The sequence below is a fragment of the Hyperoodon ampullatus genome (assembly GCF_949752795.1).
Source record: "Hyperoodon ampullatus genome assembly, chromosome: 2".
NCBI classification, from domain to species: Eukaryota; Metazoa; Chordata; class Mammalia; order Artiodactyla; family Ziphiidae; genus Hyperoodon; species Hyperoodon ampullatus.
In genome coordinates, this window is record NC_136915.1 from 21,521,811 (window position 1) to 21,547,115 (window position 25,305).

At 43.6% G+C, this 25,305-nt stretch overlaps 1 protein-coding gene across 2 annotated transcripts in view; it reads left to right on the forward strand.

Moving 5' to 3' along the window:
- Positions 1-1,201: 1,201 nt before the first annotated feature.
- CEP85 (centrosomal protein 85) overlaps positions 1,202-25,305 on the forward strand; it is a gene marked incomplete at both ends in the record, with an annotated part of 29,948 nt that continues 5,844 nt past the window's right edge. The window contains 10 exons of one of the 2 annotated variants that reach the window (XM_079697831.1): positions 1,202-1,225; positions 6,230-6,303; positions 10,274-10,426; positions 15,820-16,511; positions 17,331-17,464; positions 17,877-17,994; positions 19,065-19,250; positions 23,212-23,364; positions 23,584-23,738; positions 25,101-25,215. In XM_079697831.1, coding sequence (XP_079553957.1) covers positions 6,249-6,303; positions 10,274-10,426; positions 15,820-16,511; positions 17,331-17,464; positions 17,877-17,994; positions 19,065-19,250; positions 23,212-23,364; positions 23,584-23,738; positions 25,101-25,215 — 1,761 coding nt within the window. Of the gene's footprint in view, positions 1,226-6,229; positions 6,304-10,273; positions 10,427-15,819; positions 16,512-17,330; positions 17,465-17,876; positions 17,995-19,064; positions 19,251-23,211; positions 23,365-23,583; positions 23,739-25,100; positions 25,216-25,305 lie in introns of those variants that run through there. The other variant, XM_079697830.1, reaches the window with a different exon arrangement.

Below are 25,305 nucleotides of genomic sequence, written 5' to 3' on the forward strand. Positions count from 1 at the left end.
TATATTTTAATAAAGACTTCTGGTCTTAATTTCAGAGAATACTCCCTAAATTCATCTATCATATCATACCCAGATTCATTATCGATTAAATCTTATTTTCTGCCATCTATATTCTTACCTTAAAACACTATAAGAGAGGGCAAGTGATAGAACCCCAGAGCCCTTCCTTTAGAGTGAATTTGGTCTGGTAATTAACTCTTTATGTCTGGTTCTTCAAAGTTAAGAAATCACACAACTTTTATTTTTCTTTTGTTGAGTTATAATTGGCATACAGCACTGTATAAGCTTAAAGTGTACAGCATAATGACTTGACTTATACATTATGAAATGATTATCACAGTAAGTTTAGTGAACATCCATCATCTCATACAGATGCAAAAGTAAAGAAATAAAAAAGAATATTTTTCCTTGTGATGAGAACTCAGGATTTACTCTTTCATATATAAAATACAGCACCGTTAATTATATTTATCATGTTGTATCACACAACTTTTTAATGCCTCTCCCTCCCAAGTCGAGTTTCCAGATACCTGGAATTTTAAACAACTTCAGTCTGATTTTTCAAGTATGTATTAATGCAAATAAACTTAGTTCCTTTTCCTACTGACCGAGTTTGAGTAGGGAGGCAAGATTGACCCCTTACCCTTCAACCTGAGTCCTGATCACAGATTGACCACTGACTCTAATCCAGACCAAGCCCTGACCCTGGTAAGACAGTGACTCTGGCCACACCCTGACTCCTGGTCACAACGTCACCCTCTGCTTCAGGTGGGAGTACTGATAGATGGTGAGGAATGGGAGGAGGGTGGGCAGGTTAGGTGGGATCCCGGAATGAGCTGCGCTGGCTGCCAGCTTCTCGATCTTCACAGGCCAAGGAGGCCACTTCAGGCCGGGGTGAACAGGGCTCCGCCCAGAGGCGAGACCCGCCAAGGGGTAGAGGCAACGGCAGAGAGCGCCGGCGGGCTCATGCGCAGAGAGATCCGTCGGTTCTCTGCGCCGAGGGCGGCGTGCAGGGGCGGGACACCCGCGCGGCCCGACTTCTGATTGGTCGTACGAGGGCAGAAAGGGGCGGGGCCGGGGCGGTGCGCGCTCTGAGGCGCGCGGCCTGGCGGGTGTGTAACGGCCGTTAGGCGAGCTGAGGCGCTGAACCGCCGCCCGCAGCCGACGTGGTCGCAGTGGTTGGTGTCCCTGAGTGAGGGATTTCGCTGCCCGCTTTCAAGCTCACGTAAGTCTTCCTCCCTTCGGGGGCCCCCGTCGGACTGACAGACCCTGTCCCCTGCCTAGAGAGCCTTGGCGGAGCCTCAGACACTCTCGACCGTCCTCCGTGGTGGGGAGGGCCGCGGGAGAGCGAAGAGCATGCGCAGAGCGACTGAGCCGTTCGCCTTGGGTCTCTGACGCCCCGGCTTTCTGAAATAATGTCCCCCGCTCGCCTCCTTGGGTCTCAGTGGCCTCCCGCCCTCATCGCCTCGCTCTCTCCCCGTCACTCACTCCGCAGCTGTTGTGGGACCTTTGCGATGGACGGGCCCAGTGCCGGTCGCCAGGGCACGGCGGGAGGGAAGTTCTTGCCCTCCAGGAGCTCGCAGCCCCGGGAGAGGAGTAGACATCCCGCGGGTGGTTGCTCGGCCAGCACTCAGTAGTGCAGGGTGGAGAAGTACGGGAGCGCGGAACCCAAGGCGCCGACGGAGTCTGAGGGGGCGGGGAGCCCTCCCCGAGGAAGTGAAGTTTGAGCCGAGATTTGGAGAAAGATAGAGGAGGAAGGTCGGGGGACCGAGAGCCCTTGTGAAGGCGCTAGGCTGGAGTTTCTCAGCCGGCGCGATTTTGCCCCCCACGGGATATTTGACAGTGTCTGGAGACATTTTCGGTTCTCACAACTCGGGGATTGCTCCTGGCATCTGATGGGTAGAAGTCAGGGGTGCTGCTAAACAGCCTGCAGTGTGCAGGACAACCGCACATCAAAGACTTACCCGACCTCCAATGTCGTTAGTACCGAGCATGAGGCACCCTGCTATAGACAGGGAGGAGCTGGTTCTCTGGATGAACAGAAAGTGCGTTTAGAGCTTGTTTATGCAATAGAAGGTGTTCAGAACTTACTTCATTCATCACATTGAACCGGGAGGATCGCAGCCCTGTTTGTCTTTTACACCAGTCTACTTCCACGATATGGCACAGAGCCAGGCAAACAGGCTGGCTGTTTTGATTGATGAATTGAGTACGGTGTGCTAGGAAGGGAGGAGTAGTGATACAAGGACGATTAAGAGAACCATGCTTCATTGCTTGCCCTTAGGCCTTGTCTGTTTTATTATGTGGTGGTGTTCAGGACTTGTTCTTTGTAAAGGCAGCATCTTGGCAAGGATTTGGCTTCTCTTTCTTTAGGTTTGGTTTAATGAATGATCAAGGCGATGAAAATAGTGTGATGGTGTGAGGTTCTTAGTGTGTCAGTGTCAGCTGCCTGTGTTTCCCTTCAAATCCTCTCCTGTCTTGATGTGGTTCTGTCAACAGCTGCCAAGTGTGTTCCACACTAAGATTATAATTCTTCAAGGGGAGAACTACTTATAACAGCCAAAATCTAATTCTCGGGTAGCAACTTGGGAAATAGAGCCTGGGTGGTGACCAGGGGCAGAGTGAAGAAATTACATGAGCTGCCCCTGCTCCTAACTGCTTTAGGGCTTTTTTTTTTTTTTTTTGCGGTACGCGGGCCTCTCACTGCTGTGGCCTCTCCCGTTGCGGAGCACAGGCTCCGGACGCGCAGGCTCAGCGTCCATGGCTCACGGGCCCAGCCGTTCCGCGGCATGTGGGATCTTCCCAGACCGGGGAACGAACCCGTGTCCCCTGCATCGGCAGGTGGACTCTCAACCACTGCGCCACCAGGGAAGCCCCCTTTATTTCTTTTTGTCACAGACAGAATGCTGACTAGACTTGCTTAACACAGGGTTGCTGCAAATCTTCAGTTTGTAAAAAATGCAATCTGTGAAGCTCAGTAAAGTGAAGTTCAATAAAAAGATGTATGCTTGGACTTAATACATGAAAATGGAAACTATCAATGTTCTGTCTGCCTCCATTCTTTCTTACCTTTCTTGGCTGTATAATTGGTTATTTGTGTTACTGCTGTTTATTTATTTTTAATTTATTTATGTGGCTGCATCGGGTATTAGTTGCAGCATGCGGGATCTTTGTTGTGGCCTGTGGGGTATTTCGTTGTGACTTGGGATCTCTAGTTGTGGCATGTGGGCTTAGTTGCCCCGCGGCATGCGGGATCTTAGTTACCCCACCAGGGATCAAACCTGCATCCCCTGCATTGGAAGGCGGATTGTTAACCACTGGACCTCCAGGGAAGTCCCTGTGTTACTTCTTATACATTCATTTCTCTCACTTTTATCTCAAGAAGTCTGTCTCCTTCAAATGGTCCTAAAAATTTCCACCAGTAGGCCATCTACTTCTGAACTTAAGTAGGAAGAAGTTTAAAATTATTTATTCTGTACTGTTTTATGCCTTGGAGTTTTTTTTTTAAATTAAGGTATAATTCACATACCATAAAATTCAATTTTATGTATGTCCAATTCAGAGGTTTTAGTATATTCACAAGCCATCATCACTATCTAATCTCAGAACATTTTAATCACCCTAGTAAGAAACCCTATACCATTAGCAATTGCTCCCCATTTCCCCCTCTCCCTGCCCTCTTAGTCCCTGACAACCATTAATCTGCCGTCACTATGGATATGCCAATTCTGGACATTTCATATAAATGGAATTATACAACATGTAGCCTTTGGTGTTTGTCCTCCTTCACTTACTGTAATGTTTTCAGTAGCAGGTATCAGTGCTTCATTCCTTTTTGTTGCCTAATAATATTCCATTGTGTGGATGTACCACATTTTATTTATCCATCAGCTAATGGACATTTGAGTTCTTTCTATTTTTTGGCTATTATAAATAATGCTGCTATGAAGATTCATGTATAAGATTTTGTATTGACATATGTTTTTATTTCTCTTGAATATATAACCAGGAGTGGAACTAGAGTCATAGGATAACTCCATCTTTAACTGAGAGTTCGTTTGTCATCCCATTTTCAACCCCTCTGAATTTGGAAAGGTGTCAGAATCCAGTGGGCCTACCATTTTGTTATATTTTAAAGAAAGGGGGACTTCCCTGGCAGTCCAGTGGTTAAGACTCCGCGCTTCCGATGCAGGGGGCATGGGCTTGATCCCTGGTGGGGGAACTAAGATCCCACATGCTGCGCGGTGCAGCCAGACCAAAATAAAATTAAAAATCCTTAATTTAATCACATCTGGAGGAAAAAACCCTTTAGAAAAAAAAGAAAGGGATTAAAAAAAGCGTTTTGATATTGACGATTCGGTATGAATAGCAGGTAGGGCACCCTTCTGTGTCACGAATAAAACGCTGAATAATACTAGCCATAAATGGAATCTTTTTTTTTTGTTTTTTTTTTTTTTTTTTTTTTTTCATAAATGGAATCTTTTTGCGGTACGCGGGCCTCTCACTGTTGTGGCCTCTCCCGTTGCAGAGCACAGGCTCCGGACGCGCAGGCTCAGCAGCCATGGCTCACGGGCCCAGCCGCTCCGCAGCGTGTGGGATCTTCCCGGACCAGGGCACAAACCCGTGTCCCCTGCATCGGCAGGCAGACTCTCAACCACTGCGCCACCAGGGAAGCCCCTGGAATCTTTTTTTAACTGAACAAAGTTTCTCTTACCCAGTATGTAGAGACCTGGGATTTCAGGGAATGGTACAATTTCTGTTGTAGATACAGTGAATTAGTGAGGATTTGTGTTGTTGTTACTAAGAGGAGACTATAGAGGTCAGTAAAGCACATCAGAGAAATAGTACCATAAAGCTTTTTTTTTCGCCCCCCCACTCCAAAGTTAAATTTCACCTCTCAGAACTGTGTTCTGTTGACAGGGTTTGTCCCGAACTCTTTTGGGGCTCTTATAAATTCCGAGTTTCTAAATTTGTACTTTATCATCTGAGGACTGTACTGTGTCACTTTTTATTAACATAAACTGTTAATATGCCAAGTATAACAAAAACATTAATTAAGCACTTAATATGTGTCAGGCACCATTGTAAGTTAATTATAAAGAAGTTAGAATGAATTAGGTCCTGGCTTTATCCTCATTTTTATATGAAGGAACTGAGGCACAAAGATACTAAGAAATTTGCCCAAGGTTACACAGCTAATACATTGCTAGTGTCAGGCTTCAAACCCAAACTGTCTGATCAAGAGTCAGTACTCTGGCTGCAGAGGAACTAAGCCCGTGCGCCACAACTACTGAGCCTGTGCTCTATAGCCCGCGAGCCACAACTACTGAGCCCGCATGCCACAACTACTGCAGCCTGCATGCCTACAGCCTGTGCTCCACAACAAAGAGAAGCCACCACAATGAGAAGACTGCACACTGCAACAAAGAGTAGCCCCCGGTCGCCGCAACTAGAGAAAGCCCGCGCACAGCAATGAAGACCCAAAGCAGCCAATCAATCAATCAATCAATCAATAAAATCAATACTCTGAACCACTTCTCTTACTCTGTACTGCCTCTCAGTTACTGTGCATTTACAAGGTATTATTATTATTTGCTATTATTAGTTACAGTTAATTAAAGCTTTTGTTTACATAGATAGTAATCAGACTTATGCTGAATTCTCAGAACCTACCATTAGAATAAATATAAATGTTTTAAGGAATGGGGTAATGGGAAGAAAACCTCATGTTCCCAGCTGAGTATTGAGGTTCTGCTTATGACCAGAAAATCTATCTTTGTACATGATATGACTAACTTTCAATACTGGAAGGAATCGGGGAATTCATTTTATTTTAATCATAACTGAAGTTATAATACTTCACTGTTGGTTTGGTTATTTAGTTTTTTTTCCACCTCACTCTTCCATCCTGTTCCCATGAGTAAGAAGATCCATGGCAATGTTTGTTAATTAAAAGTAACATTTTAAATTTTTGCAACGATTGGAGGGGCTCTACCTAATAGGATCAGTATTGGGAATCTATTTGGTTCTAGGTTTTTTCTTCTTGCTTCAGGAGAAGTAGAGTGTTATATTGGGAGTTGCTTTGCCTTAAAAAAACATCCTCAGGAGTAAAACATGTGGAAGAATACTTGAATACTCTGTGTGTTTTTGACAGTTTCAGCTGAGTGAGAACAAGTTACAGGAAGTTAAAAGATAGTGGAGAGATCTGACTGGTTCCTTCATTCTACAGCTGGCTCAAATAACTGTTGATGGCCATGCAGGAGAAATACCCAAATGAGCGGTTCTCTCATGCCACATCACCAGGTGAGTAGTCAAAGTTTTCTGGGTTAAATTCTGACCTTTGCTCTATTATTTTATAACAGAAATTTCCTTAAAAGGAAATACTGAACAAACAAGCATTCACTGAAAGGCTGGCGCTTAAAGAACAAAAATGACATGGGGCTACATTGAATAGAAAAATAGGTCTCTCTGAGAGAACAACTGTTTATCTCTGGTCCTACGTAGCTTCCACCAAGACCACGTGATTGACTGGGAGAGGAGGACACATAAAGGATTGGAACAAAATGACTTTGGAAGATAGTTCCATTTGAAATCAGAAAAACACAGCATAAATTACTGTGTTCTATGTTGTCTTTGTAGTCCTGTGGGTGGGTCAGTCATCTGTTAGCCCACAAAGATTGGAATTCTTCTTGGATGCCAACAGTCTCACTTGTGTTGTCACTAGAGACTCAGGAATTTATCTCTAGAATGGATTTACAGGGTTTTGAAAGCTCAGTAGATACCCTAAGTTGATATGTTAAAAGTTTGTGTATGTATTTAATAAATATATTAAAACATGTAAATATATACACATGCTCAATAGACAATATTAAGTAGATATGGTATATTCAAATAGGAAGTAGCATTTTAGAAAAATAACTTTTGAATTTGGGGGGATTTATAAAGAAAGGAGTACAGGGCTTCCCTGGTGGCGCAGTGGTTGAGAGTCCGCCTGCCGATGCAGGGGACACGGGTTCGTGCCCCGGTCTAGGAGGATCCCACATGCCGCGGAGCGGCTGGGCCCGTGAGCCATGGCTGCTGAGCCTGCGCGTCCGGAGCCTGTTCTCTGCAACGGGAGAGGCCACAGCAGTGAGAGGCCCGTGTACCGCAAAAAATAAATAAATAAATAAATAAATAAATAAATAAAAGAAAGGAGTACATTTGATGGAACTAATGGTATGTTTTCTTTAACTTGAAAAATCCCACAGTGCCTTATAGCAGACATTTGGTAGATATGTTCTCCTAGGCATACTGCCTTGCATATAATAAGCACTTCTAAAAGCATTTGTTGAATCAATTCAAGGTTCATTCAGCAAATATTTATTGAACATTGCTATGTGCCACACGCTGTCTTAGGATTGAATTATACAATTTCATATGACACTTATGTGTATAGTGCACATTCTTGGAATGTAGCAATTCCTAACAAAGCTCACTGCTTTTCTGATGGCTTTGTTTTCAGTAGTCTCTCATTTCCTACTTTTTTTTTTTTTTCCAGTACGCAGGCCTCTCACTGTTGCAGCCCCTCCCGTTGCGGAGCACAGGCTCCGGACGCGCAGGCTCAGCAGCCATGGCTCACGGGCCCAGCTGCTCCGCGGCATGTGGGATCTTCCCGGACCGGGGCACGAACCCGTGTCCCCTGCATCGGCAGGCGGACTCTCAACCACTGTGCCACCAGGGAAGCCCAGTAGTCTCTCATTTGATTGATAATGGTCTTAATATTTGATAAGGATGCTGCTGATATGACATGATACCAGCTTTCAGACTTGAATTTTGAAATAATCATAGTCTCTATAACTACATCAAAGCATATTTTTATTTTAGCAAATATCACTTTTTTAATTTTTATTTTTAAAAATTTATTTATTTATTTATTTATGGCTGCGTTGGGTCTTTGTTGCTGTGCGCGGCTTCCTCTAGTTGCGGTGAGCGGGGGCTGCTCTTCGTTGTGGTGCGCGGGCTTCTCATTGCGAGGCTTCTCGTTGTGGAGCATGGGCTCTAGGCGCACGGTTTTCAGTAGCTGTGGCTCGCGGGCTCTAGAGCTCAGGCTCAGTAGTTGTGGCGCACACGGGCTTAGTTGCTCCGTGGCATGTGGGATCTTCCCGGACCGGACCAGGGCTTGAACCCGTGTCTCCTGCATTGGCAGGCGGATTCTTAACCACTGCGCCACCAGGGAAGCCCCGCAAATAATTACTTTTAGAATTGATGTATGGAGTGGGTGAACAGAAAAGTGGTAGTGGTAAAGAAGATTAGTAGTAGTAACAGGGAGTGATTTCCAGTAGGAGGCCAGGAACATGGTAATAGAGACCCTCAATTGATTTTCACTATTTCAAAAGACCTGACAAATTGTACACTGACTAGAGAGATAATGCCATATAGACTCACCAGGAGGTCAAATTTCTTTGCTTCTGGCTAGAATTGTGTTAATTTAGTATAGTAACACTGGCTAATCTTATGCTGATCAGATGCTCTGATTTTTGGCTGTGTTTTCTGTTAAAGATTGTTACAGGGACTTCCATGGCAGTCCACCGGTTAAGGCTGGGCTTCCAATGCAGGGGATGCGGGTTCGATCCCTGGTGGGGAAACTGTGATCCCGCATGTCACGCGGCACAGCCAAAAAATTTTATAAAAAAAGAAATTGTTACAGATTACTGTGTGTATATAGATTCTTTCAAATCAGGCAGTCCACTGAGACCCAAAGAATAAAAGGAGTTCTTGGGGAAAGTGAGGTTGTCTTCAGTAGAAAGCAGAAGTAAGGGTAGCTAAAAAAAAGGAGCAAATGTAGAAGAAAGTAGGTTCAAAAATGAGAGAAGCACTAAATTCAAATATCATTGGCTTCCCACTAAATCATGGAGTCTGTAGAACCACATTTTCTGATTTCAGGTCAAACTCTGATGCTTTAAATGGGTAAGTAGCTACCATTACCTGTTTGTTTGTTTACATGGATCATCAGATAAAGTTTAGAAAAATTACAGTGGTTTTTAAAAAATAATTTGAATTTAATTCTTTGCTAGTATATTAGTAAATCAAGTATTTATTGAACACTTCGTATCTACCAGCCCTCAAATAGCAAGCTGATAAAGTCAAATAAATCTCATCAATCTTGTTTCATCTTACCTGCTCAGAAACTTTAGTAGTTTCTTTGCATTGCCCCCGCCCCACACACTCTTCAGATTAACTTATAAGACTCATCTTGATTTACCCTAACCACAAGGGTACCCTGATGGAGTCAAGCGGTGGTTTTCAGCAGAGGACTGGATTGCCTGTTACCCTGCAGAGCATTTGGAAACATATGGGATGTTTTCAGGTTTTATAGTGATGGTGGGATGGAGTGAGAGCTGCTGCTGGCATTTAGTGGACGGGGAGGGACTAGGAATGCTTAACCATCCTGTAATATGTAGACCATACATTGAGGAATTGTCAGGCCCAGAATGCCAAAAGCACCTGTTGAGAAACCCTGTAGGAAAGAATGTGGGTATTGGAATCAGAGCAACCTGGGTTCAAATCTCAGCTCTATCCTCTGCAAAATAGGGGTTATAATACTTTTCAGTGAATAGGTAGATGAGATCATGTTTGTAAAGTGCTGTGGCTTCTAGATTGCAAAGAATGGAGCTGCTATTAACTATTACTGTCCCAGTACTCCTGGATTCTTGGTAGTTTTTATTTCTGTCTTTGAACATTCTCACCTCTTATGCTATTTCCATTTAAAATTAACTGGGCTTCCCTGGTGGCGCAGTAGTTAAGAATCTGCCTGCCAGTGCAGGGGACACGGGTTCGAGCCTTGGTCCGGGAAGATCCCACATGCCGCAGAGCAATTAAGGCCATGCGCCACAACTACTGAGCCTGTGCTCTAGAGGCCGCAAGCCACAACTACTGAGCCTGCCTGCCACAACTACGGAAGCCCGTACACCTAGAGCCCATGCTCTGCAACAAGAGAAGCCACTACAGTGAGAAGCCCACGCACTGCAGTGAAGAGTAGCCCCCGCTCGCCGCAACTAGAGAAAAGCCTGTGCGCAGCAACGAAGACCCAATGCAGCCATAAATAAAATAAATAAATTTACTTTTTAAAAAACCTCCCTAAAATTAACTAATTCAGAGTAGCTGAAATAGGCACAGGAGAAAGAAAGGTGTGGGGTGCCACTATTCTCTGATAGGTTTAAGTGGTTTTTTAAAAAGTCTTGTGGGGTTACATGAGCAGGTTCACACTAAAGGTGGGAAATGCCACTTGTTTCAGGTTCCAATGTGATTCAGAGGGGCGGTTCCCTGGGGACTGAATGGCAGACCCCAGTTATCTCGGAGGGCTTTCGGAGCCGCTTCAGCCGCTGTTCAAGTATAGCCGACAGTGGGGACACAGCCATTGGCACATCATGCTCAGACATTGCAGAGGGTAAGTTTGGATTAATGATTTGATTACCAAAATGTGTTGTCAATTTCAAATTGTATTCCACGTATATTGTCATTTCCAGAGTATTCATAAGTCAGTCCATTCAGTCAAGGAGTCTTCTTGATTCTTCTTATCCTATGCTCCTCACAGCCGGTCCCTTCCTCTCAACTTCTACTGTTTGTCCTGTCTGAAACAACTTTCTAATAGGTTTCTTGGCATCAGGTCTTTCCCTCTCCTACCAGATTAATCTTTCTAAAAGCCTGATTTCATAGTTTCCCTTTCCTGCAAATCCTCAGTTGTTTCTATCACTTGGAGGATAAAGGTCAGAGTCCCCTATTCTGTGATATGGCCCTATCCCATTCAAACATATTTCTTACTCTCACCAGGTATGTTGTCTTAACTATGCTACGAGCAGAACCTTTTGTTTTGTTTTGTTACTTGAGCTCTTTCCTTCTTTAATCTGGGCCCCTTTGTGCTGTTCTCATCTCCTCTTGCCCCTCCCAGCTATGCTTATCTTATGATTTAATGACGCATCTGAAAAAACTTTTCCAATTTCTTCCTCCCATTACTGATCTTCCTTTTTGCAATTTTATATCTTTATTTTTTTCTGCCACTTGTTTTTGCACTTAAGTATTAACTGTCAGGCTGTACTTTACAAGAGTATTTTGTTTTTTCATTTAGATGGTGGGTTCCTAGGAGGGCAGAAAACCTAATGATAATTAATTACTGTTTATCAAATACTTTATGATGCATACTGTGCTAAATTTTTTCTACATTTTTTCATTAATACATTTAAGAACTATGAAATATTTTATTTCCAATCTACAAATGAGAGAGCTGAATTTCAAAATGATTAAATGAATTGATTAAAGTCACAGAACTAATTACCTTGGTACTTGGTGCATCTGATAAGATGTCACACCCACTAGGATGGCTATAATCGAAAAGATAATAACAATCGTTGGTGAGAATGTAGAGAAACTGGAACCTTTGTACATTGCTTGTGAGGATGTAAAATGTTGTAGCTGCTTTGGAAAGCAGTTTGGCAGTTCCTTAAAAGGTTAAACATGGAGTTGCCTTATGACTCAGCAAATCTAGGTATATATACGCAAGAGAATTGATGAAAGCATACATCCACACAAAAACTTGTACACAGATGTTCATAGCAGCGTTATTCTTCATAGCCAAAAGCTGGAGACAACCCCATGTCTATCAATTGACAAACAGATGAGTAAAATGTGGTATATCCATATGATAGAATATTATTCAGCCATAAAAAGAAATGAAGTACCAATACCCCCACAAACTGGATTAACTTTAAAAACATCTATGCTAAGTAAAAAAGCCAGGCACGAAAGACCACATATTGTGTGAAATATCCATAATAGGCCAATCTGTAGGGAGATAGAAAGTAGATTTAGTGGTTGCCTAAGGCTAGGGAAGTTAGAGTAAATGTAGCATGACTGCTAAAGGGTAAAAAGATTTCTTTGGGGGGTGATGAAAATGTTCTAAAATTGATAGTAGTGATGGGTACATAATTCTGTGAATGTACTAAAAACCATTGAATTGTATGTTTCAAGTGGGTGAAAGTTGTACAGTATGTGAACTATATCTCAGTAAAGCATTTAAAAAAAAGAGAAATGTTTGGAAAAAATAAAAGAAGAATGAAAAGGAGAAAAACACATCCACTACATCTACTACTAGTACTGACTCCTGGACACCTGGCATTTAATTTTTTTTTTTTTTTTGGCCACACCATGTGGCATGCGGGATCTTAGTTCCCCGACCAGGAATGGAACCCACGCCCCCTGCCGTGGAAGTGGGGAGTCTTAACCACTGGACCACCAAGGAAGTCCATGGGATTTAATTTTAATAGTTTGACAGCTGTGTGTATATGGGCCCAATGTCAATAAATATTGAGTTAATGGAATCATAGATTTTAAGGTAGGCAGAACTTTAAAAATCACTTAATCCAGTTTTTTTGCAGGTGAGTAGCAAAAATTCCCTGAGGGGTTAAGTGACTTGCCTGGTCACACAACTAGTTATCAGATTCAGATCTCCCACCTGTAGTGTTCTTTCCATCACTTGTGTAATCAGAAGTGTTACTGTCAATGTAGTTGTGACTTGTTAAGGTTTTGTCTACATGTGCAGTCATGGGACCTTTTTCATTCTGACTAAATAATAGGACTTATAAAAATCAAACAATGGTCTAGATTTTTTCCCCCTGTTGAATTGACTGGCTATATCTCATTCAGTCAAATTGTTACACAGATTGTGTGTGACTGTGTGCTTTTTATTCCTTTGGGGAAATATATATATTAATTCCATAGTACTTTTTTTTTTTTTTTTTTTGGCGGTACGCGGGCCTCTCACTGCCGTAGCCTCTCCCTCTGCGGAGCACAGGCTCCGGACGCGCAGGCTCAGCGGCCATGGCTCATGGGCCCAGCCGCTCCGCGGCATGTGGGATCCTCCCAGGCCCGGGCACGAACCCGCGTCCCCTGCATCGGCAGGTGGACTCTCAACCACTGCACCACCAGGGAAGCCCATTAATTATCTATTTTATATATAGTAGTGTGTATATGTTAATACCAAACTCCTAATTTATCCCTCCCCCGTCACACCTTTCCCCTTTGGTAACCATAAGTTTGTTTTCTAAGTCTGTGAGTCTGTTTTCTGTTTCGTAAATAAGTTCACTTGTGACATTTTTTTAGATTCCACATATAAGTGATATTACGTGATATTTGTCTTTCTCTGTCTGACTTACTTCGCTTAGTATTATAATCTCTAGGTCCATCCATGTTGCTGCAAATGGCATTATTGCATTCTTTTTATGGGTGAGTAATATTCCATTGTGTATATGTACCACATCTTCTTTATCAATTCATTTGTCAATGGACATTTAGGCCCTTTTTTTTTCTGGCTGCACTGTGCAGCTTGTGGGATCTTAGTTCCCTGACCAGGGATTGAACCTAGTCCACAGTAGTGAAAGTGCAAAGTCCTAGCCACTGGACCACCAGGGAATTCCCCATTTAGGCTTTTGCTTCTACCCTTCTCTAAGGTGTTTTACCTTGAAGATTCTCAAGGGACAGGATAGAGGTGGGTACTGGAGAGCTCAGAAGGCTTTCAGTTTTTTGATAAAGACTGAAATTGTCACTGGCATAATTCAGACTACCATACCTCATAAACCAGTAAGTGATGTAGGCAGAAGTGATCAAAATTTAGCAATAGCTAAGTCTACCCCTTACCAAGAAAGGGAGGTTGCTAGAAAGAACAAATTGCTTTTGGGGGGGATGGGGGTTGAGGGGCAGGGAGCGTGTTTGAGGAAAGGAGAAATTTAGAAATATATCCTTGAAGTGGCAAAAACCCAGTGATTTGGGGAATTGTAAACTTCTCATAAAAATCACATATCCCATACACTAAATTTGGAAAGCCTTTGAAAATTGTAGAAGATAGTGGCCCTTCTGAAAATGTGTTGCTGTTTCGTTTCAGAATGCTCTAAAACACAAACCAGACTTAAAGTGTGATGTAACTTGACATTTTATAGCACTTTCTGAGGATTACACAGTTTCCTTAATATAAATAGATAAACCCAGTAGATAAGTGACAAATGCTGACAAAGACCTCACTTCATCATCCGTAGGTGGACCACACTCACCAGAAAATTAGAAAAACCATATTCTCTTGGGCAGCTGGTACCTTTCTTCTTGGCTTTGGTTTTGCCATTACTGCTAGGCATTATGGGCTCAAAACTGAATTTGGTGAGTCTTTAGAGAGAGTGGTGCTGTGGATGGAGAATGGAAGGAGGTGTTGCTGAGTTCAGCATAGTAGCAGCCCTCATAACCACAGTCTTACTGTCCTCTGTTCCATAATTATATTTTGGGAGTGGGTACCCTTGGTGAGAGTGGATATTATGGTGCCATTATGGAAGATTTCAAGTAGAGAGCTTACTAGTCTTAGAAGTCTTCATCACCACCAGTCTGCCTTAACTCTGTTGACTAGTTCTGTATTTAAGTTTTGGGACATCAAAAACTGTGTCCTTTGACTCTGAAATGTCCTTTCTTGGTCCTGAGAAGCTGATGCATGTCATCAAAAATTACTGCTTGTTTTGCTTCTTGTTTGTTTTTAGTATGGCATTTTATATATCCCACGATCATCTGAGTAGAGGAAATTAGATACTGTGCATATATTATAAGGGATAATTTGGCTTGCCTGTGTTTTTAAAGAGCTGCTTATAAACCCATATGAGAAGATGATAGCTGACCTATACTCATATAATTCTGGAAAAGGTTAGTATCTGTCCTCATTACCTGAGTGTGTTCTGTGTTGGTTGATGGAAAATGAAAAGAAACAAATCTGAGGTCTACTCTTCTCCGTGGTAGATATGCTTAGTTTGGAAAAGAATACTAGACGTAGTTGAAAAAGGAAGACGTTTATGTTCCTTGTCCCCCTCACTCAGTTTTCTGCCTGCTGAAGGTAACAGGTGTGTTTCCTCATATTCCTGTATTCTTCACTTGCAGCCTACTGTCCCGTGTTAATTCTGTGACCTTGTAGTCCTCTTCAGAGTAGCACTTGAAAGTTGGAAATATGTAGAAATATGAACCTTCTACAGCAGGGCCAATCAGCGAGTTGTCTCCCAAGACTAGGCAGGAGCTAAAGGAAACATAAATCCAGTCTGAAGGAAAGTGAAAAATCACAGTTGTATACAAACAAGTGGGTAAATAAAAGGCAAAATATAAAATAGAGGATTTCACTGTTTACCACTTGAGAGTGCTCACTGTGCTAGAATGAAACCTGAGAGTTACTAAGAATAACTTCACATATCCCGGCAGTCAGGTCTGGTGTGTGGGAGAGAGAACAGAATCCTGATTCAGATGCTGTGCTCCCTGCCCTAGATACAAAGCAGCACTATCCAGTTCGCCTTATTTTTTGGATAGTTTAGATTCATTGCTCACCTTCACAGGGGAGCTTTTGGAGATCACAGAGGATTCTGGCAGCCCTTGGAAAAGAGATTTTTATTAGATTGGATTATAGCTTAGAGTTACCCAGCTCTTAGAAGAGTAGGATCTAATCCATTTCCCTTAAGTAAGTGATTTTTTTTTTTAAGTTCCGTTTTCAGCTTTGTTGACTGGCAGGATTTTTTATTCAAATACAAAGGACAGAGTATAAGTTAAAAGTGAAGCCAGTGTTGCCTTTTGTTGGTTTGCCTTGTGAATGGCATTTGAGATCCTAGAACACACATCTCCTGTTTAGGCTGCTGTGTTTTTTGCCTGATACTTGTGATGACAGTGCCTTTTCTGCGTGGTCTTAGGACAGGCAGAGAATGTCTGGCATAGCAGCCAAAGTCAAGAAAGCTTGCTGCCTCAATTTTGACTTATGGAAGACTGTTCTCTCTGCAGATTTTTGCAGCTCAAGTAGCAGTCCTTCTTTCCAGCCCATCAAAAGCCACGTAACCATTCCAACAGCCCATGTGATGCCTTCTACTTTGGGGACCTCTCCTGCCAAGCCAAATTCTCCTGCCGGACCCTCTTCTTCCAAACTTCCTTTGTCAGGGTTGACTGAAAGTGTGGGGATGACAAGAAATGGAGACCTCGGTGCAATGAAACGTTCTCCAGGCCTATCTAGAGATTTCACGTATGTTTGTGGTGGTGCTGGAGAGAATGGAGTTGAGCAGTCCTGGTTTCCAGCAGTGGGCCATGAAAGAGAAGAAGAGGCGAGGAAGTTTGATATTCCCAATATGGAGTCTACCCTCAATCAGTCGGCAATGATGGAGACGCTTTATTCAGATCCCCACTACCGAGTCTCCTTCCACAACCCAAGAACCGACCCAAACAAGGAGTTATACAAAGTGTTGCCTGAGACCAAGAAGGCACCAGGCAGTGGGGCAGTATGTGAGCGGAATGGACCACACCCTAGTGGCAGCGGGGTTCTTCCCTTGGGACTCCAGCCTGCTCCTGGGCTCTCCAAGCCTCTACCTTCTCAGGTGTGGAAACTGAATCCTGACCCTTGGCATCCCCGCGAGCGATCTTCTGAGCTCAGCAGTTGTCAGCAGCATCTGGATTTGATCCGTTTACAGATGGGACAAATGCAGGTAGAGACCCCTCTTTCCTTGGATTTTGCAGTTTCTGTGCTGATCTTAGAACTGTATAGGTTTTGTCCTATAAGTTTTGACTCCAAAGAAAGCATTTATAAAAAGGAGGAAAGATGTTTGTAGATAGGAAATGAAGTCTTGTGAATGTCATCAAATCTGTTGGTGGTCTAATTAAACACCATATAGTTTCTCCAAAGCAGAGGGTTATAAAGGGAAACCCAGAGTTAGGACACCAACACTGACTGTGTGTGTATGTATTTATGTACCAGTCACTAGGCTAGGTACTTTAACATACAGAATCTTATTTAATCCTTATAGCACTCTGATGAGGTAAAGGTAGAAATTTACCGGGTTCTTAGAATAAGTAATCTGTCCAGGGTCACAGAGCTGGTGAGTGGCAGAGTTCTAGGGTTCAAAAACTATCTTTGAATCCCAGGTTCTTTCCACTATAACACTTTTGGGTTAAAAAAAAAAAAAAGTCCTTGTGCTGCTTTCTGGGAAGAAAGGAAGCAGGACACATTCTCCTTTCCTGGTTGGTGAGGACATCTTAGCTCCTGGTTAGCTTCGGTTGCCAGATAATGAAAGACAACTGACCTTTTCTTAGAAACTGGAGCCTTTCTGAGCAGGGAGTGTCCAGTTGGCAGAAGTCTCCCTAGCAGGTTCTTTCCAGTCATACATCAGAGCTAAAATTATTTCATAAACAGTGGGCCTTCTCAGACTGAGCCAAAGTAAGCCTTGACTGCAGACCCAGCTGTAGTCAGGTGTTTTCAGGTGCTTGTAGGTCAAGATTAAGCCGCTCTGGGCCTGCTTGTCTTTCAGCTTCAGAATGGAGCCAACTGCCACCATCCTGCTGCTTTTTCTCCTTCATTGCCCACATTAGACCCAGCACAGTGGATCAGCATCTTGAACAGTAATGAAAACCTTCTGAAGGAAAAGGAGCTTCTTATTGACAAGTAAGGGGGCAAGGGGTGTCATAGGGCTAGGCTCTGCTGTCCCAGCCCCCACTAAGGATGTCTTCCCAAGGGCAGCACATCCTCCTCTGTTTAGGACCCTGCCTTGCCTCATGATAGAGCTAGGTCAGTAAGCAGCCTAGTCCAGTATGTGAGTAATGTGATAGGCCAGTTGCATATCTCTGCAGGGGCTGTGGGGAGTGCCTAAAGGAGGCAGCTGGCTCTTCACAGCTGATTTTTCTTCAATTCCCCTGTCAGTTTTCTCATTTGCTCTTCCTCCTCCAGGAAACAGCACTGACCAGAATCCAAGGTCTTTGCTTAAAAAATGTGGCTTGTACCTAAGGAAAGTGGGGGCTCATATTGCAAGTGGATTTGTGTCAGGACCCTTTACCTCATTCTATTCTGGCTTTTGCAGGCAGAGGAAACATATCTCTCAGCTGGAGCAGAAAGTGCGAGAGAGCGAACTACAAGTCCACAATGCTCTTTTGGGCCTCCCTGCCCCCTTTGGGGATGTCTGCTTGCTGAGGCTGCAGGTAAGCCTTGGCAGCCAGGATGGCATTCTTGTCATAACCCAGTATCTTCCCTGTGCTTGGCACTGTTAGGCATCCAGGAGATAGAAAATGGACCAAGTGATATAAGGTGTCCCTGCCCTCAAAGAGTAAACATTTTAATTATAAAGTATCTCCTGTTCTGCCCTTGTGGGGGCAGAAAAGGCTTGAGGGTAGATCAAGTAGAAGTCCAGGTGCCTTGGTATCAGGACATACTTGGGAGAAAAGGAAGGCAGAGCAAGGTACATAGTAAGACCCTAGAACTGAGTGATGCTTTGAGAAGTCTTAATATACCAGCCCTGGCCAAATGGAGGGGGAAGCAGAGGTAATGCAGGATTTGGAGCCATTCCCACTTTTATTCTTCCATGTCTAGGAGCAACTGAAGGAAACCATGCTCTCACTTAGGTCAGTAGCTCTAAAAGAAGTTGGCCAAGCTTCTTCTGTAATTTGGGCTTTTGAGTGATGTCTGTTAGATTATAGTACTGTACTGGCTTTGCCACCTAGTGGGCCTGTTAAGATAGTGTTCCATCTTGTAGAATCAGAATGTTAGTGTGAGAAGGGCCGTTAGATAAAATCTAGTTCGGTCCTCTAATTTACTGATGAGAAAATTGAGGCCCAAGAAGGAGGAAGAATTTGCCTGAAGACATATGGAGAATGAGTGGAGGAGAACCAGGCCTTGAGCCCAGGTCTTCTGATACAGTGTCCTGTATTCCTTTGTAAGACTACAACTCATCAAGTATTGCTTTAAGCCAGTGGTTCTGAAATTTGAGTATGCATCTGAATCACCTGGAGGGCTTGTTAAAACACAGATTATTGAGACCCATCCCCAGAGTTTCTGATTCACTGGGCCTGGGAGTTGGGCTAAAGAATTTGCATTTCTAACAAATTCCCAGGTGATGCTGAAGCTGTTAGTCCTAGGACCACACTTTGAGAAGCACTGCTTAAAGAAATTCTTAGAGAAAGGTGATATTTGACCACAAAGTATACTAGGTATAAGTAACGTGTATGGGACTGTCAGGGTAAGGAACAGTTATATATTGAGAATCTTTCTGCAGGAATTGCAGCGAGAGAACACTTTCTTACGTGCACAGTTTGCACAGAAGACAGAAGCCTTGAGCAAAGAAAAGATGGAGCTTGAAAAGAAACTCTCTGCTTCGGAAGTTGAAGTCCAGCTCATCAGAGAGTCACTCAAAGTGTCATTGCAGAAGCATTCAGAGGAGGGGAAGAAACAGGAAGAAAGGGTGAGCCATGGCCGCTGATAGCTTTCTAATTCACAAAGGAGTTGGCAGTCAGTCCTCTCCTGACAGACCCTAAGCTGTTTCTGGCCCCTATTCTTGGAACCTGGAGGAGCCAATTGGGTGAAACCCCTTACATTGACTTCTTATGCAGGATTGGTCTGTTAGAAATGGAACCCCTCCTTTCTGCTTCATCTGCACAAAACTACCACAGACAGGGAAAGCCGTATAATCCCTCACTGTCCCAGGTTGTGATGGGCTACCAGCTGGCCTGGGTGGAAAATCAGCCTGGGCAGTCATACGAGATTGTACTGTGGCAAGATGTACCTGTGGTACATCATTCAGCCTGGTTTCTCCTCACTCTACCTAAAAAGTAGGTGAAGAATCCCATATATGCAGATATTTTGGGAGTTTTAACGTTTTTGCCAGTGCTCTTAGAATTGCCTTAGGGTGAGATTGGTTATCATAGAAGGAGCTAAATCTTCTGGTTCTGTTCACAGGTTGCACTAATGCAGACATTCTTGGGGAACCAGTTTAATAATGTTTAGTTCTGGACCACTTGCATCAAAGTCAGCTAAAGCAGTGTTTCTTAAACTTTAATGTGCTTAAGAATCCTTTGGAGATCATGATAAAAATACACATACAGATTCAGTAGTTGTGGGAGGGAAGAGGGCCCTGAGATCCTGCATTTCTAATAAGCTCCCAGGTGATGTTGGTGCCATTGGTACAGCATAGACTTAGAGGCTTGTTAAAAAAAATTTAATCAAAATAATACATGTATCTAAGTTAAATAACCAACATGTTATCAAATATCAACATATTTATAGTAAAAATTAGTGGTTCTGTACCCAGCCCCACTCCACAGAATTATCTGTCCTCAGCTCTTTCTTTCTCCTGATATATACCTCTATATTTCTGAATAGTATTCTTTTATTGCATTTTTTGCTGTTTTTTCATGAATGCAATATCTTTTCTCTGATGATATTGATTATACCTTTTGGGATATCTGCATCTGCTCATAGTGTTGTTTCTTGTTTCCTTCAGGTCTTTTTATTTTGTTTTGGTGTCTTTCATGTTAGAGGCTTGGTGATCCTTGAATGAAAGAGTGCTCATATTTAAGAATGTAGTATTTTAGGGACTTCCCTGGTGGTCCAGTGCTTAAGACTCCACACTTCCACTACAGGGGGCACAGGTTCGATCCCTGGTTGGGGAACTAAGATCTCACATGCCGTGCGCTGCAGCCAGAAAAACAAAAAAAAAACAGCGTATCAGTAGTATTTTAAAGCTGCGTGGAAGCTCTGGGTTCATGGTAGTAGCGTGGTGGGCTTCCCTGTGGGATGATCAGGCTTAATCTGCCCTTTTCACTTGGGAACCCTCAAATATCAGTATCTGAATATCTCATCTCACTCTCTCTAGGAAAGAATCTTCAGCCTGCTGCCTGGTGGGGAGACTGGGGACAGGAATGATTTTGGCCTTTGGGTTCTCAACACTGAGGAGATTAGGTTTAAAGTCCCACAGTTCTATACATAGATTTTTACTTATACTTATTTTCAACACAGTGCTTCACACACACACTCTCTCTCTCTGCTGTGACTGATGTCCCTGAGCTTGACTCTCTCTCAGTTGCTTTCTCCGGAGAATAAATCTCCAATCTCCTTTTGGAGAAACCTAGGGTGAGAATGGTATCCAGCTAACCTGAATGTAGACTTCTAGTGAATCCCCCTATTTTTCAGGTCTATGGCTGATACATACCTCCCTCAGGTATCTGGTGCTTCAAGTACAGGGGTTCTTGGGGATTGTGAAGGGCACATTGTTTTCCAAGTTGTCTGTAACTCCTGCTGCAGGTTATAACTCCTCTGCTCCAAGTCATTTATCCCCCCATTCACTTGTATCTTCTGAAACCATGTTGAAGTATCTTGTATACCTTTGTCTCCTCTGTTGACTTTTAAAAATCAGTACTTTATTTTCCTCCTGTTGTTTAGAGGTGTTTTGGAAGAGAGAAAAGATAAACATCTCTGGCCAGTCTACCCTTTTTTAAATTCACAGTTGGTTATCAGCATTTTTAATAAGCTTCCCAGGTGATTCTGATGCATATTAAAATGTGAGAATCTGGAGAATCACATGGAGCTTAAAGATTGTACCTGGGGTAAAGGTTTTGACTGATCTTCAGGGATCCCTCTTAGTACTGTGTTATCTTTGGATTAAATTAGGCCTGTGCCTCTTTGGCATCAGTAGATCTGCCTTACCTTTTCTCTGCTTTCTCTTACTTCCTCCCCCTTCCTTTTTCATAAGCCAAAGAAAAAGCCATAATAGTGAAGAAAAAGTTTCCATTCAACAAATCTTTTTTTAAAAAATTTATTTGTTTTATTTATTAATTTTTGGCTGTGTTGGGTCTTCGTTGCTGCATGCAGGCTTTCTCTAGTTGCGGTGAGGGGGGGCTACTCTGCATTGCGGTACACGGGCTTCTCATTGCAGTGGCTTCTTTTGTTGCAGAGCACGGGCTCTAGGCACGTGGGCTTCAGTAGTTGTGGCACGCGGGTCAGTAGTTGTGGCGCATGGGCTTAGTTGCTCCACGGCATGTGAGATCTTCCCAGACCAGGGCTCGAACCCGTGTCCCCTGCATTGGCAGGCGGATTCTTAACCACTGCGCTACCAGGGAAGCCCCATTCAACAAATCTTAATTGATTGCCTGCTCAGTGCCAAGCATTGTGCTGTGTGTTGGGGATATGATAATAAGCAAAATGGACACAGCCCCTCCTCTCAAGGAGTTTAGAGTCTCATTAGCCCTTCCAGATGATTGCTTAGCTTTATATCATATGTGGTGCTTAGGGAAGAATGCATTACCTATCTCACCAGAACAGACCAGACCGGCTGTATGTCTACTGTATATACAGTTATATTTACTTTTGCAATTCAGTCCTGATGCAGACCACTTAGAGTTAGCATTAGATTCCACAGGTTTAAGGGCATGGTCCCCCAAAAGACTATGCTTATTTGTTACTTCTGATGCCAGCTGCAAGTTTTGGGTTCCCTAGACTGCCTTCTGACCAACTGGCTATAAATCCAGGGGTTCCCATGACCCCTTCAGGTTCAGTAATTCACCAGAACAACTCAGAACTCAGGATTACTTAAGATTACAGTTTTATTATAAAAATACAAATCAGGACAAGCCAAATAAAGAGACAAATAGGATGAGGTCTGGGAAAGTCCTCAAAGCAGGGCTTCTATACCTTTTCCCCCTTGGAATCAGAGCCTGTCATCTTCCTAGCACATCCATGTGTTCACCAACCAGGAAGCTCCACTGAGCTTCGGTGTCCAGGATTTTTAATTGGGGTTTTATTATGTAGGCATGATTGAACTCAATCTCCTGTCTTTGTCCCCTCTTCACAGGGAGTTGGGCTCAACTCCATCGGTCTTTATAGTGACCAGTCTGCATTCTGGCTCATCTCATTAGCATAAATGCATTTATGGTGGGCTCTGGTCCACTAAGAAAAACAAAGATACTCCTGTTCTATTATTTGGGGTATTCTAAGAGTTTAGAAGTTACCTCCCAGGAAGCTGGACAAAGACCAGACAAATTTTTTTTTGGCTGCACTGTGCAGCATGTGGAATTTTCCCAACCAGGGATCCAGGGATTGAACCCAAGCCCCCTGCAGTGGAAGTGCGGAGTCTTAACCACTGGCCTGCCAGGGAAGTCCCAAATTCCTTATTATATGGTAGAGCTACCAATTTTTGAAAACTCGCAAAGGAGCCCCCCTTCCCTGCCCTTGATTGGAAGGTTCTTATGTGTTAACTCTGCATTTTATGCCCTAATCTCAAATGGCAAAATTTTATCAGCTTCTTGCATTCATTGTAGTGGAAAACATTTATAGCCCTAAGGGAAAAGACATCACTTCAAAAAAGTTGATGTTCAGGGTTGTAGAGGAGGAGTCAATGGAGACAGATTCTCGACATTTCTTCCCAATAGGTCAAGGGTCGTGATAAACATATCAATAATTTGAAAAAGAAATGTCAGAAGGAATCAGAGCAGAACCGGGAGAAGCAGCAGCGTATTGAGACCTTGGAACGCTACCTGGCTGACCTGCCCACCTTGGAAGACCATCAGAAGCAGAGCCAGCAGGTAGCAGCAATGTCTGGGCATACCTGGGGCAAGAAGGGAGTGGCCAAGCAGGGTGGCTTTCTCAGCCTCTGCTGCATGCAGTTACCTTGTGGCTTCCTGAAAGGAAAATCCCAAAGGAGTCATGTCCACACTCATATCACAACTGAACTGCAAATTTTTTGAGATACCCAGACAGTCTTCCTTGGCCTGTTGACCTAAGCATGGAATCCTGTCTTTCAGCTTAAGGATTCTGAGTTGAAGAGCACAGAGCTGCAGGAGAGAGTGACTGAGCTGGAGAGTTTGCTGGAGGAGACCCAGGCAGCCTGCAGAGAGAAGGAGGTTCAACTGGAAAGCCTGAGACAGAGGGAAGCAGAATTCTCCTCCACTAGACATAGGTAAATACCCCTGTGGGGTTGAGGAAAGGAGTAGAGAGCTATGTTCTGGTCCTGGCTACCCCACTCATTACCTGTGTGACTTTGGGCAAATCACTTCACTTCTCTGAGCTTCATTTTCTTTGGATTGTAAGTAATAGGAAAGCTGTTTATGGACAAGGACTATGCTTTGAGATGGAATGTGGGGGGTATAGTGGTGCAGTGGGGTGGGATTTGTCACTGTATCCTTTTTTTTTTTTTTTTTTTTTTGCGGTATGTGGGCCTCTCACTGTTGTGGCCTCTCCCATTGCGGAGCACAGGCTCCGGACGCGCAGGCTCAGCGGCCATGGCTCACGGGCCCAGCTGCTCCGTGGCATGTGGGATCTTCCCAGACCGGGGCATGAACCCGTGTCCCCTGCATCGGCAGGCGGACTCTCAACCACTGCGCCACCAGGGAAGCCCTTGTCACTGTATCCTTTGGAAGGCTCCAACCCAGTACCTGGCATAATAATACTAGATAATAATCCTTGAATATGTATGTGTTGAATGAACGGGAACACTTTATAAACTGGAAAATGAGTATCTATATTTGCAAAAGTAGCTCCTGGTGCTGAGGACTGCGGGTTATCCACATTTTGAATTCTGCAAGGTAAAACCTACCAGGAGCATCTGTTTCTTCTCCTTAGCCCTAGGGATTGCTCTCGACTGCCACAGCAGGTTCTGAGAACAAAACAAGATGCCATAATGTACTCTCAGGGTGTCTTGGGAGCCTCCTCCATGTTAATAGCAGTTTCTGAAAATGTAGTGGCTGTGTTTCAGCAGCCTCTTGGACCAAATCCAGCTGCTAATGGGATGGATTGGATTTCTCATCCCATGTTCAACCACAGTGACCCTGTTGTTTATTTCAGCAGATGGGCCATGATGAAAGTGATTGTGGGGATCCATGGGAGGAGACCATTGGTTGGAGTCAGAAGCGAGGTTAGGGGACATGGCTGGGTCTGCCCCAGACTATGTGCAAAAAGAAAAAGATTTTTTTGGTATTTTCTAAAATTTCTGCATTGTATACGTGTGACTTTTATAATTTAAATACATGTGATGAATGTTTACTTTTAAATATCAAAACAAAGAATAAAAAAACCTTGGGCAGGTAGAGAATTAGTAGCACATTGTATAGATGCTGGCCTCTAGGGAATGGAACTAGCATAGACAGAGCAAGCAGCTTCTGTGTGGCACTCCCTACATTATACAGACCTAAGACATTATCCCCACCTATGGCTTGGAAGGGCGTAAATGTCTTGCCCCAAAACGTACAGTAAATAGCGGAATCAGGAATCAAAGCCACATCCCTCTAACTTCAGAGTTCTTTAAGAGGCCACTCTTTTTCAGCCTGCAAGATAAGCAGTGTGTGGAGGCAGCCAGTGGAGAAGATACAGCTCAATGGGGAGAAGGTCCCCAAGTGGAAATGGAGTCCTGGCAGAAGGAATGTGATTCCCTTCGAAAGGTGACTGAGGGTGTCCAGGCTGTAACGGGGTAGGCTTAGAGGAAAGAAAAGATTGGGTATTGATAAGGAACCATGAATTTCTGACCCTGA